The sequence below is a fragment of the Branchiostoma floridae genome, unplaced genomic scaffold, assembly GCF_000003815.2.
Source record: "Branchiostoma floridae strain S238N-H82 unplaced genomic scaffold, Bfl_VNyyK Sc7u5tJ_193, whole genome shotgun sequence".
In the NCBI taxonomy this organism is placed as follows: domain Eukaryota; kingdom Metazoa; phylum Chordata; class Leptocardii; order Amphioxiformes; family Branchiostomatidae; genus Branchiostoma; species Branchiostoma floridae.
In genome coordinates, this window is record NW_023365789.1 from 114,612 (window position 1) to 129,176 (window position 14,565).

The 14,565-nt window shown below is 41.7% G+C and overlaps 1 protein-coding gene across 1 annotated transcript in view; it reads right to left on the reverse strand.

Moving 5' to 3' along the window:
• Positions 1–674: 674 nt before the first annotated feature.
• The window catches only part of LOC118408552 (leucine-rich repeat and death domain-containing protein 1-like), a 40,416-nt gene continuing 26,525 nt past the window's right edge, over positions 675–14,565 (reverse strand). The window contains exons 7-10 of the mRNA XM_035809361.1: positions 2,116–2,334; positions 1,486–1,631; positions 1,230–1,279; positions 675–865 (exon numbers count right to left, since the gene is read on the reverse strand). Of these exons, the coding sequence (XP_035665254.1) occupies positions 675–865; positions 1,230–1,279; positions 1,486–1,631; positions 2,116–2,334 (606 nt within the window). The remainder of the gene's footprint in view (positions 866–1,229; positions 1,280–1,485; positions 1,632–2,115; positions 2,335–14,565) is intronic.

Consider the following 14,565-nt stretch of genomic DNA (forward strand, 5'->3'; position numbering starts at 1 on the left):
GTATAGTCACACAAATCAACAGTACCGCCCCAGAGTTGCATTCCGTAACTGATTGCCTTTTGTCATAAGAGATCTTAGTGCAAATTGCACTACTTTACTGTTTATACATGCAATGCTCTTAATCTACCGTACGTTTTCACACATTTCTCGTCAGACAGTAAGGTACCGGCACTTAGAGGGGTGAGGAAATGTCAACACCATATAATTAAATGAGTGTTTTACCTTCATCTTCTCCACAGTGATAATTGCCTGTCGAACCTCCTCCCTACTGAACCTGTCCTGCACATGGCGAAGTCGGTCAGCACAGTCTGGGGAGGAAAGTGACACATGTTGTCTGGTAAGTGATAATGTTCGTGGTCCTTCTGTAGTGTACCGGTGTAATAATGGTGGTGACTATAGAAGGAGAAGGTTATGACTGATGTTCGTAATCTTTTTTCTTCTTTTTTTCGTTTTTTTCTGGTAAGGTCATGTTCCAAATACAACTCACATATAAAGGTTGCTTTCTGACAACGCAATACTGAATAACACACACATGTAGTTAAGAACCACAGTTTCCTTAGCCGTTGGTTTAGAGAGTTAGGCAATATTAGATTTGGTCATTCGTAACACGAGGTACAAAGGGACTTGACTCGTGGGCATGAAAGCTCTATTTATGTAGTACAGCATAGAGGTCTTTATCGTATATATAACATAAAGCTATCCTTCTCACCGTTGAATGTGGGCCTGTCCTCCGGGTTCTGACTCCAACATGTCTGCATCAGCTGACTGACTGACGTCACGTCCTCTCGGTCTGTGGGGATCAGGGTCAGGTCAGGTCGCTGTCCTGACGTCACGGCAAGCCTGATGAGGGCAGAGTTCACAGCATCTTGGAAAGAAAAGATGTTTCATGAATGCATCAAATCTATCTAAATTTATATAAAAATAACTGTTCAATCTCTCCTCTATTAGCATATGCATTGCCTTATTGATTGTCAATCACCTACATTGAATCGATTGGAAACACTACCGCCGATGAAGTCCGACTCGGTAATTCGCAAGTTTATGGTGTGATGTAAATGAGGATAAAAACTTGTAGGCTCCAATTTTATTATGTATTATCCAGGGACTTCGACCCGTCCGCTTTGCGTGGGTACATGCGCACTTCGAACCTTGAATTAGCTTATAACTGCATATTATAAGAAAGCCAGATGTCGTGATGAAAGGACTGAGCTGAGAGATCGTGTACTCACTCCCATATGGCCCCGTTCTTGTTACTATTTCCCATAGCAGCACTTCAAAACTGAAATTGAGACAAATCTTACTCAGATCGAAGAAAACGTGACATATCTGGCTATTAATTAGATATCCACCCTACTGGTACTAAGTTCAGTACAATCGAAAGTCTAGGTGTCGAATACAGTTTTTACGTATACGAGTATTTGTGTCATTCGTTTCACTTCTTCATATAACTTTGTTTCTTTGTCAAAAGAAAAACAGTAGAAGTACCTGTAGACGTCAAACTTCTCAGTTGGAACAAGGTTGATGTCCAAGAAGTACTCTGGCGGCGCATGCGTGATTGTGCTACCTTCCGGACTGGTTTTGGTGACAACACGAGATTCGGCTTTCCACTTGGACAGACCAAAGTCTGAAATCTGAAATTGTTTGTTCCCCAAAATACCGTTATTAAATTAATACATTTTTCATTCTTTTCAAAACTGACTAAACTGACATTTTTCTCTTACAATAGTAATCATTACCTTCACCGCCACCCCCCACCCCACCCCCAGTGACACATTTCCCCCTAGAGCAGACTTACCGAGGAGGGAGTGGGTGACACTGAACAGAGCCAGGTCAACGAGCGCAAAAACTGGGGACAACTTGTTGCAACGGGGCAAGTCTGCAAGTGCAGCTTGCCCATACAAAGAGCAATTACAAACCATTCAGCACCTGTTACAAACTGCAGTCTTGGTCCATCCTGCTCAGACAGTGACCTGAGAGAGGCCACGAGGCAACCAGCAGATAGATAAAGAGTTGGAGCGACAAGATATGATGATGATTACTTTCACATGAAAGTCCCCATACAGTACTTCACAAGTGACCAGGTGGACATTTATACCTTACGCTGGTAATTGTTACCTTCACATGGAAGTCGCCATCCAGTAGCACGTTCTCTGCCTTCAGATCACAGTGGAGAATCTGTGGGTTCTGGCAGTGCAGGAAAGTCATCCCCAGGGAGATCTCGTGCGCCATTCTCCACCTCAGGGCCCAGGGCACGTCCACATCCCGCAGCAGCCCGGCCAGAGAGCCGTTCTCCATGTAGGGCATCACGATGGCGAAGTTTGGGTCCAGACAGACCCCCAGCAGACTGATGACGTGGACCGAATTGCTGGCCAGCTTCAATTTCCTTGCTTCAGAATACAGCACTTCTTGCTCACTTGAGATATAAAAAAACATGACAAAAATATGTTTTTTATTTGTACAACTAAACAAACCTGTGTGCAGTTTGTATAACATTAAAACTATCGTGATAGTAGTAGTAAGGGTAAATTAAAGAAACCAAACCCTAACCTTCCTTCTATCTGGCGAGTCAGCAGATATTTGACAGCTACGTCCTGCTTCCAGTCCAGATGTCGGGCTTGCATTACGTAAGCGAACCCCCCACGGCCGAGAATGGACTGTTCCTCCAGTCGTTCAAAGTTGATGATGGGAAACTTTTGGTCAACCGTCACGCTGGGGTATTTTCTTGCGCTGGAAAATACATCATCATAAATTATCTCAGAAATATTGGTAAATTCGATATATTTTTTTTAGATCTGCAGGAATAGTTTACATTAGTTAATGGGGACGTTTTTGTATGAAATTGATTTGTTGTCAAATTGCGTTTGATTAGCCTTAGATATCAAACGGACATTTTCTAGCAGAATAGAATATGCTCGTACCTGCTCTGCAGCCCATCTGCCTCTTGACCACCAACAGCACCGACGGCTCCAGTTTCCTGTCCTCTGCGATCTGGGGTCTGATGGGGAATGATCTTTTTAGGTTTCAACATTATGCAGATCACGCATTCCATTTCTTGGTTAACGCATTGTGACTATTTTAACGGAAATGTCTATTTTGTCTTGATAGTAGTCGTTTTCCTCACAAGTGAAGACAACAAAGTTTACAAATTTCCGTAAGGTATTTGTATCCAAGACGATCAAAACAGGTAGCAAAGATTAATAACAAATACTGAAAAGTCACAAGTCGAAGTAGAAAGTCAACGATAAACACCATCCCACCCTGAGTGTCGGTGAAATTTGCTCGGCCAGCTGCTGAAAGTCCAGGTCTCTGAGGTGCTGCTCCAGGGCGGAAAGTGTGGCCGCCTCACCTTCCTTCTCTCTCCGCTGTACCAGGGTCTGGTACACCTGGTCAGGAACGTCGTCTGGGGCGGAAGCCTGATTAAGTAGGTTATTGTAGATTATCATATGAGAATTAATTCAGTTCAACCTCACCACTGTATTAAGAGCCTATATCTGTGATGGTACAAGGAATAAGGAAGTAACTCATTATTGTCTTGGTGGCCAAAGCGTTTTTATCTGTAAGGGAGGCGAAATGTCTGAAGATAATAAATGTCACGAGCTCGTGTAAGACATTTTTGGTTGTTCTGAACAGCATGACACAATTCTATTTATCTGCAAAGTTACATATAGAACTAGAGTTCGGCGACCTCATACCTCCATGAAATATTGAGTGTTTTTGTCGATTTTATGCTTGTTGATGATGACTTGTATCATAAGTTGTATGAAATGATATTCGTGTTATTTCTACTAGTTGTGTGGATAGTTATCACATGGGCACTATGGTAACATGCAGCAGGTGTGTGGAATCTTTGTGATGTTTATATTATCATGTTATGATCATACTGGCAACTTGCAAAGTAGAGAGTATGTTTCAGAATCCATAACAAATACTACTACACATCAGGATACAAACACATCTTCAACACAAGCAATAAGACACAAAATGTCCATCAACCAATACCCACATATAGGTTACGGGGACTTTATGCCAGATATATGATAATCCAAGTACATACCAACACAACATCAGCATAACGCCACGTGGAGCACGAAACATCTAACAGCATAAACGAAGTATAACACACCAGGTCCCCAAAGGCACAAGTGGATGAATACAAAGTTAATTATCATATTGAAATTGTCCAGGATCGGCAAACAGTTGCTCTAAGGAGTCAACTGTCACAGATGCCCTAACCAGTTGCTATATGACGTCAACTGTTCAGATAGGGTAATACCAAACACATCCACATAATATATATCTAATAAAACCGAGTACATACTAACAAAACTTCAGCGTGACGCAGGGTGGACCACATAACATCTAACAGTACAAAAGAAATATAATACAGCTTGTTCCTAAACGCACAAGTACATAAATACAATTTATTATCACTTTCAAAATTGTCCTGGTTCCCCCCCCCCCCCCAACAGATGCTCTACGATGTCAACTGTATATCGCAGATATAGGGGTGATTTCTGATATTATTACATCGATTATAACGACAGATACGGGGCCCATAATCTAATCACTTCCAGCAATCATCACACCCCACCAATACATCAAGTATGAAATCAATCCACCCAGCCGTTCTTCAGTCGAGGCTATCGTTTTCCCCAAACAGTTGTTGTCAACTGATAAAAAAAAACATATGTTCATGGCTATCACTGGCGACACAAATCACCTCACCACCTGCTTGGAGATAAGGTGATTGACAAAGAGGGAAACCACGATGCCTGTTCCAATATATCGCAGATATAGGGGTGATTTCGTATATTATTACATCGATTATATCGACAGATACGAGGCCCAAAATCTAATCAATTCCAGCTATCGTCACACTCCACCAACACACTAAGTATGAAACCAATCCACCCTGCCGTTCTTGAGTCGAGGCTATCGTTTCCCCCCAACAGTTGTTGTCAACTGATCCAAAACAACATATGTTCATGGCTATCTTGGAGATAAGGTGATTAACAAAGAGGGAAACCACGATGCCTGTTCCAATATATCGCAGATATAGGGGTGATTTCTTATATTTTTACATCAATTATAACGACAGATACGGCTCCCAAAATCTAATCAATTCCAGCTATCATCACACTCCACCAACACAACAAGTATGAAACCAATCCATCTAGCCGTTCTTGAGTAATCATCTACACAGACAGAGACACATAACAGAAAATATAACCTCCATTCCATGACATTTCATGGAGGTAAAAATAACCTCACCTTGATGGCGTCCATGGCCCTGTTGCTGAGCCCCAGGCTCCGGGCGAGAGGTTTCCACTGGGTTTGGCTCATCCTCACGGACAGGCGGTTGAAGGCACGGAGAATTCTCTCTTCTGAATAAAAGAACGCATGGTCGTTTCAGTCATTGCATATATAATATAATATGATATGATATAATGTAAGGCAATACTCATGACAAACACGTGTATTTCTATTTGCACTGGGAATTGAAATCTGAAGGTTTAAGCATTCAGCAAAGAAATTATAAAAGTTCAAATCCGTTCAAATTAAAGTCTGCAACGTAAAAACAAATATTCAGCTAAAGATCATAAATGTAGATCTTGAGCCGCTCTCATAGAAAGTGATAAAAGATATATCTATAATCAAGTCTTTTTGACAGCCTGTCTAAAACACGCCTCACCTTTCACAGACTCCTGTTTCAGGAAGGCCATGATGGCGCCGGTCCCTTGTTCACACACATCCTGTGGAGGGTATGTCAGGGGGTTTCCAGAAACATCCAAGTCCTTCAGCTTGTCTGCTCGGTGAAGGGCGGTTGGGAGCCTGGTGATGTTGTTGTTCCTTATGTCCAGTTTCTCCATGGCAGGTAGTTCACACAGGACTTCTGGGAACGTGTCGAACTTGTTGTTCCAGAGTTGGACCACACGTAGGTTGTGCAGGTGACTCATGGTGCTCGGCAGGGTTCTGAGGAGGTTGTTTTCCAATGCCAAGAACCACAGGTGTTGTAAGTTTCCCACTTCATCTGGGACAATGTCAAACTTGCGCCCGCCAGCTTGTCCAGCATACAGTTCCTCCAGTGTCTTCAGCTGCAGCACCTGTCTGGGGAACTCATCAAACTGACTGGCGGGGACACTGAGAGACTTCAGCCTGGTGAGTCGTGTGACGTCATCGGGTAGACGTCTGATGGGGTTTGGGCCGACATTTAACACCTCAAGGTTAGGGAGCGAGCAGACGCTTGAGGGAACCTCCGTCAGCTGATTACCAGTAATGTACAGTTCTCTCAGTTTCTGCAGCTTTTCCACACCAGGAGGGAAGGTGGAGAGCTTATTGTTATAGACACTTAACTTCTCCAGGTTAGGGAGCGAGCAGACGCCTGAGGGCATCTCCGTCAGCTCATTATCATAAATGTACAGTTCTCTCAGTTTCTGCAGCTTTTCCACACCAGGAGGGAATTTAGAGAGCTTATTGTTACCGACAGTTAACAACTCAAGGTGAGGGAGCGAACAGACACCTGAGGGTACCTCCGTCAGCTGATTATCCTGAATGTACAGTTCTCTCAGTTTTTGCAGCTTTTCCACACCAGGAGGGAAGGTGGAGAGTTTATTATTACTGACATCTAACTCCTCAAGGTTAGGGAGTGAGCACACCCCTGAGGGTACCTCCGTCAGCTGATTACCATAAATGTACAGTTCTCTCAGTTTCTGCAGCTTTTCCACACCAGGAGGGAAGGCGGAGAGATTATTGTTACTGGCATCAAAGTTTACAAGGTTGAGGCAAGAAAAGATTTTTGTAGGAAGTTTCGTTAACTTATTGTCCTTTACCCATAGCCATTCCAGCTTTTGTAAATCTTCCAACCCGTCAGGCAACTCACTCAAATTATTGCTATGGACATATAACTTTTTTAGCCCTTGCAAGGAACTGATCGCCTGTGGCAAACTTGTCAGCATGTTGCTATACGCGTCCAAACGGTAAAGTTTCTGCAGACGGCAGATTGCTTCCGGGATGCTGATTATCTTGTTGTTGGACACATCTAGAATCTCCAGGTCAGTGATATCAAACACCTCCTCCGGGATGGACGTCAGACCCTGGTTACTCAGGTCAAGTTTCAGGCGACCGTTGACGGTCTGAGGCTGGAGGTTCAGGACCGCCGCCATGATGGATTTCCTACATAACGTACAAAGAAACTTTAGATATGATTCCCGCAAACGCGCATAGCACGATATACAAGCACGAAAGAGGCACAAACACACACACACACACACACATCCACATAAACATAAACACATAAACACACATATACACATGCACAAGCACACGCGCACACACAGACACACACAAACCTATGATGGTGATGAGATGCATCGTATTGGATATAAGTTACTGTAGAGTAGAAACCCTCAATACTAGCCTCTGACCACAGTCACGATTGAAAAACTATAGGCATATACATGTAACTTGACTGCTTAGTTAAAATTGCTCTGTATGACAGCAAACGTGGGACTGACTGGTTCATTTTTAGCTGTTATAAGTTTACAATCGTTCGTCCGCTTTGTCATATCGCAATCTTCACGTTATGACAACTCAATTGTGCTGTCACAAAGATAACGCCGTTCTATCATTAAACGCCACTGGGAGGTGGACTCGGCCTCAGGCCAGCAGACATGCGCACTTACCAAACTTCATTTACTGACAACACAATCATGTAGCCATAGAGAGAACGTTATTCCCCTACTTGACCTTTGAACTCCAGTGGGAGATGGCACCAGGTACAACGTACAAACATACATGTGCTGTGCAATACGTTTCAACCGATACAAGTTGGGGGTTTTGACTAGAAATGACATCTTCATTTACTGTAACCGTAGGAACGTGTGTGATCCTAACACGGATACAGTAGTGACCCTGACACTAGACTCGAGATCCGCAGTCACGTTTTACTCACCGTTAGACTTTTTGTCAGACCATCAAACATGCTAAAGTACACCACAATCTTCTTTTACTGACTAAAAGTTATGTTATATACCAGCCGACATGCTCACTCCGCCATCTTTATTTACTGACGACACAATTATGTAGCCATAGAGAGAACGTTATTCCCCTACTTGAACTTGGAACCCCAGTGGGAGGTGGCACCAGGTACAACATACCTGCGCTGCCAAGACATTTCAACCGATACAAGACTGGGAATTTCTGACTTTTTTTGCAAATTTCATAGATCAGTAATGACGATCTACCCTGCTGTTTTACTACCCAATGTGTGCTTGTCATCATCATTACACCGGAAGAGTCCTAACTTTGAACATCAGCTAAGCCTTTGGGTGATGTTTCGACATCTGTTTTATGCGATTTAAGAACATATTTACGTATGTTAGACTCTGTCGCAGGCTAACCGACATGCTCACTCCGCCATCTTTATTTACTGACAACACAATAATATAGCAATATGAACATTATTCCCCTACTTGACCTTTGAGCTCCCGTGGGAGGTGGCACCAGGTACAATGTACAAACATACCTGCGCTGCCGAAAGATGTAAACATGTCCAACTTGGGGTTTTAGATTTGAATTTTCTCATTTCTCAAATCCACAACTTAGTAATAAGAAGCTACGCAATTGATAAGAGCATAACGATATGAAGGCTCAAAATGATTAATCTATAGTTTGTAATCGATAATTAGTGATTAGAATAATGAGACGTGATCCTAACACTGATACAGTAGTAACCCCCACACTAGCCTCGAGATCCGCAGGCACGTTGCACACACCGTGACTATGGAGCAACCGCGTGACTTTGCTGTTGCTACTTGGCTGAGTAAAAATTTAATTAGTTCACTGCGTCATAACATCAAAGAAAGTCGAAAACGTTACACCATCATGATTTGATTCTTGTTTGATATGAAAAAATTTAAAGCATGAAAGAGCTTAGCTATTGTTGCTGAAGACTTTGCTTAAGTTCGTAAGAGAATTTTTATAAATAGGCAATGGAGAGGCAATCTAACCTGTAGGCTTACTTAAATTTCTTCCCAAATGTTTAGGGATGATGTATTGGAGTAAGGTCCCTGGCTATGAGAGGGGGGGGGGGGGCTGCTCCAACCCGGTTTCAGATTCCCCAACTGCGGGCCGAGAGCGATACAACGTCAACATCCTTACAAGTCAAGTGCTGATCATTATCATTATCATTACAACATCCATCATGCAGATATACGGACGTATTTCATTATGAAAGTTATGTTCTTATAGTCTCTCCATGCTATAAGTAACTAAGTAAGAACTTTACTATCAAGCTCAAACCATACCATTTGCTGGTTACAAAGATGGAGTTTCCTATGTTTGCATTGGATACAGAGACTCTTTAAACCGTCTAACACGGTGTCTAGTAAAAGATAAACAAATCAACAGCATAAGAAGTGCCCAATTACCTACAGTTTTCACTCCTTATGCATTATGTTGAGACGATGTGAGGCACAGTTAGTCTTAATCTGTATTGTAATCTGGATTTTTACCGGATCGCTCCCCTCAAAAATCCCAGCCACTACTACCTACGCGACCCAACGTCTGCTTGGAGAATACCGTATCCCCACTTGATCTTTAAACGCCAGTGGGAGGTGGCACCAGGTACAATGTACAAAGATAACGGTACCACCCTGCCACAATGGCAAACACGTCACACTAGGGGTTTTAGACGTGACTTGTTCAACGTTGATGTAAGTTAGTAATGACGAGCTTTTTGATAATACGTTACATCAGGATTTGATGACTGAATGCGATAAAAGTTAATATAACTATAATAAGTATATATATAAGTATAATAATTTGTATTCCCAATGACAAGTCGCATCTTACGGCATGTTCGTTACAAATACTGATACTTGAATTCCCCCAATACTAGCCTCCGGCCACTCAGTCACGTTGCGTATAACGTGACTATTGGATAGTCACGTAACTTTTTTTCTTTGTTAATTCTAATCTGTTTCATTTGTCAGGACAGATTTAATGCAATATAGACAATCTGCTTTTGGTTGTCATGAAATCAGTCAAAGGCAAGTTGGTTTCCATGGTACCCATTGGCAAAAACACAAAACATGCATGTAACATTATGATTTAAAATAAATCAATGGATAGGCATGGGACCTTGATATCTAGCTATTCTGTGTTAAAATGAAGAGGTACCTTAATATCTAGCTATTTTGTGTTAAAGTGAAGAGTTTGCTATCGCACAGAAAACTTTCGTAGTTGTCAACGAGTCACGCCAGGTCTATTTGTAAGGTGAGTGACTCAAAGCTATAACATAACGAGGTAACAATTACTCACGGCTTTAACACGGTGGTGCAAATTTAGGTGCAACCTTGTTCTTGGGTTGTTTGCTCCACTCAGTAACTTTACACACTGTTTGCTCCACGTAGACGTGTTTGCCCAGCGCATGCGCCTTACCGTAAAAGTAGAATTTCCCCTCGACTCACGTGATGTATTACATCATGGGCAGGCCTGTCTGCCTTTGGTAGATGTTTCAACTTAACTTTTTAACACCTGCCGGAGTGAAACATATGACCTTGTCTGACCACAAAATTAGAAATACAACCATTGTAGTGATGATTGATGGATATTACTTCTCTGAACCGATCAAAAACAAACAAACAGATGGATATCAGCTCACCTGTTGTGCTTACGTGTCACTGCTGACCTCTGACCCCTAGGAGGGTGTTTACCACGTACGGTGTGGACTTAACGAACGTGTGAGGTGATAAGGTTAAGGTTGGGCCATTGTGCGTTTGATGGAGGGGGATTTGCAGTAATATTAGATAATTTTGCAGTGCAAGGGATGAAGTATCAACACCTGGCAGGAAAACTGTAGTAGTTACTTGACAATTTACTACTTAGCAAATAGAATTTTTAAGATTTTTGTTTTATTTCTGTTATGTAGGTTGTAGTTTACCTTAAGAAAGTCACTATTCTTATGAGTTATTAATTTTCTTTATTTATTACAACCCCAAATATGACGATATGTTTAGAGGGACTATCTGTATAATTTGGCCCAAATGGTGCCTCGTGTTTTTACACTGAGACAATGTGAACCCCGGAGAGTGTGGACGTTACGAGCATGTGATGTGATCATAACAACACTTCACGTTTGATGGGAGGGGATCTACATCTATTGATTCTTTAAACAGGAGAGATGAAGTATCTGTACCTGTCCAAAACGTACGTGGCTATTTGGATAATGGTTTGTCGATATCTAACAGTTACTTGACAAAGAAGAACAGATGTAGTTTAGTAGGGGTAAGACATATACATTTGTAGTAAGACATATAAACAGAATTTTTCCTCCAACTTTTCTTCTCGTCAGCCTTTGTCAGCGGTTAATTAGGCAGCTTTGCGTCCTTTCCTACCGCAAAAATCAATAAATTCCTAAAATAGAGTCACCCGTCGTGCCGCCGTGCCCATAGTGACCTTGTGACCTCTACAACGGTGTTTACCAGGTAAATATTGAGAAGACTTTACGGCCGAACGTGAGGTTAACATCTTATACTTCTTAAAAAGAAGTAATTTCGCAACATTTTTTGCTACAAACAGAATGCTATTCAGTTCAAAGAAATGTTAACTTTTTTTATTGCTTTTAATAAACGGCATTATGAACAAAAGTACCATATTGGTTAGTAAAGTAGTGTATTAGTTCACCCTTTGTGCTTCTTGTCAGCCATTTCTCAACCGTTAGTTTGTCTGCCATACAGCTTTACGTCCTTTACAGCCAGAAAAATCAATAAATGCCTACTAAGTATAGTCACCATGTGCCCGTACTGCCTTAAAGTTTGTATTGACCTTGTGAACTCCACAATGGTGTTTACCAGGTTCGGTGTTGACTCAGGTAAATATTGTACGGTGTTGACTCAGGTAACTATTGAGGAGACCTTACGGCCATACGTGAGGTTAATATCTCAAACAGGCGGCACATTCCATGTCTCGGGGGTTGTAGCTATAGGGCTGCTTGTGTATTAGTGCCCTTAAGAGCTTCGTGTATCGGGCCAAGTTTATAACGTTGGAGAATCTTTGTAGAGAAATTAAAATTGTGAAGCAAATAATTGTAGATAGATACTTAGATAAGAGCTCTGTGTGTCGTGCAATATAATTTATATCGCAGAAGAAACTTCTATATTAATTGTTGTTATAACTATTTCCTGTTGTAATTTAAACGGCAGTACTAGAAGTCTCTCACCACCCCTGCAGTACCGACGCTGTTCGTTAGGGTGACGAATTGCCGAGCACACAGGTTGCGGGCAAAGGTCAACTCATTGTTGAGTTCTCCTTACTGACCCATGTACTTATTGACTCGCTGTTGTTGTTTGTTTGTTTATTTGTTTATTTCGATCTCCAAGTAGAGTTTACAATGTTGTTGTTCAGCCGTCGTCGTTGTATTCGACGATGACTGAAACATCCCGCCAGATGTCAACATGTCCAACGTGGGATTTTAGACTTGAATTTTCAAATTCTTAATTCCATAGCCAATTATTACAAACTGTGTAATTGATAATAATATGACCATATGAGGGTGCGATCAAGTTATACCTTGTAATCGTTCATTTATTCATTCATCATCAGTGATTAGATAACTGAGATGTGATCGTAACACTGATACAGTAGTGACCCCGACACTATCCTCAACACTTTTTGCACACTTTGGCCCCAATATACAGTGCCTCATATTATGTCACTTGTTGTTTAAAGAAAAATCACTAAGGCGCACACTCACATACATACTCACATACATACGCACACACACACACGCACACACACACACACACACACACACATGCACACACATACACACATACATGCACACATATACACGGGTCTATTGATGAGGTAGATTGATATAAACTACAAAACAACAAGGTCCCGAATACTTACAGTTTTCCCTATTCAGGCAGCAGGTTGTTACCAACAAGGTGTTGCAGTGTTACTCTTGGAGTGTTCGTGTAAAGTTTGAATGTACAGGCTGTTTGTCGTCTAACTTCTCTCTCAACCAACTGGGAAGTGTCCATGTAAAGTTTGAATGTACAGGCGGTTTGTCGTCTAACTTCTCTCTCAACCAACTGGGCGTACTTTTCTGATCACGTAGATATCGTTGGACTGCGCATGCGCCTCGATAAAAAGTTAACCTTCTCTCATATGTCACGTGAGGTACGGAAGGCTGGCAAAGCGCCTTTCATTATTTTGCGTGATGATTTCATAAATTCCGTGAAAATATCAAACCTCGACCAAAAAAGTTGACAGACAATTATTGCAGTGATCACTTGGTTTTTCTTGTGCTAACTGTTAAGGCAAACAAATCTATGGCGAGTAGAGATATCCTGAAGTTACACCTGTGTGCTTAGATGTTCCTGTGAACCCGGGAGAGTGTTTACCAGGTACGGTGTCGACCTAACGAACGTGTGAGGTGATCAGGTGAAAGAAAGTTCATTTGATGATTTTGCGGGGGAGGGGGGCGGTAGCATTTATCAATCTTTGCAAGAGGGGAGATATGATTCTGACACCTCACGGAGATATTTCTATTTACATGACAATACTAATCAAAAAGGGCCAAATATAAGGCGATGATACGCATAGATGTGGTATCTGTATGGAGGTTCCAACAAATTCGGTGTTGACTTCAGAAACATGTGAGGTAATAGAAGTTAAAGGACGGGTCATTTATATTATTTTGATGGAGAATGCAGTTTTCAAGATTTTGGCGTACTTTTCAACAAGACAGATGCACCATGGATTCCTGTTGAAAATATTAATGGTTAATTAGTTAGTAGTACATGTAGTTGCTATAAATGATGGTTGATACGTTTGTAGGAGAGTATCTCTATGGTTGTATCAACACGTTTGGTTCCAATCGTTAAAAAGCTGACATGCCTCTTGTTCAGAGAGACCCTGAGAGGGGCGGTACCCGGTACAGTGTGGACTTTACGATAAGGCGCAGAACAGTTTACAGCAGGGTGCTGTGACATTTATTGATTTTTGTTTTATTAAGAGGCGCCTGCCTAAATTAATTTTACGTTGCTACTTGTGAGGATTTACAAATGACTGGTTTATTGACTATGTACTTACTTGGCAAAGTCAACAGTCACAAGTATGATGCATGTGTATGTAGGCTAGTTTTAGATGCTCATCCATGCATATTAGACAGTCTTAACGGTGAATTACGTATTGTACTGCCTCAGCGGTGTTTTGTGGCTATCCGCTAGTTAGCCAACGCCTTACACAGCCACACACAGTGTAATAATTGCCTTATGATTGGAGTTATCTTTCTTTCGTGCCTCCGTCTCCATATACTGACCTTGTGCACTCCGTAATGGTGTTTACCAAGCGCGGTGTTGATTCAGATATGTCTGAAGATGTAGGGACTTTGAAGGTGAAAGGTTAAAAATGGCTCACTTTAGTTTTGTGGGGAGGGGGTGATTAAGTAAAATTTCAAATTTTTGCTACAAGGAGAATACTTGTTAGTTATCACAAATGACAACATTTGGGGTTATGATGGCTTTTTATGAATGACACTATGAACACATGTCATCC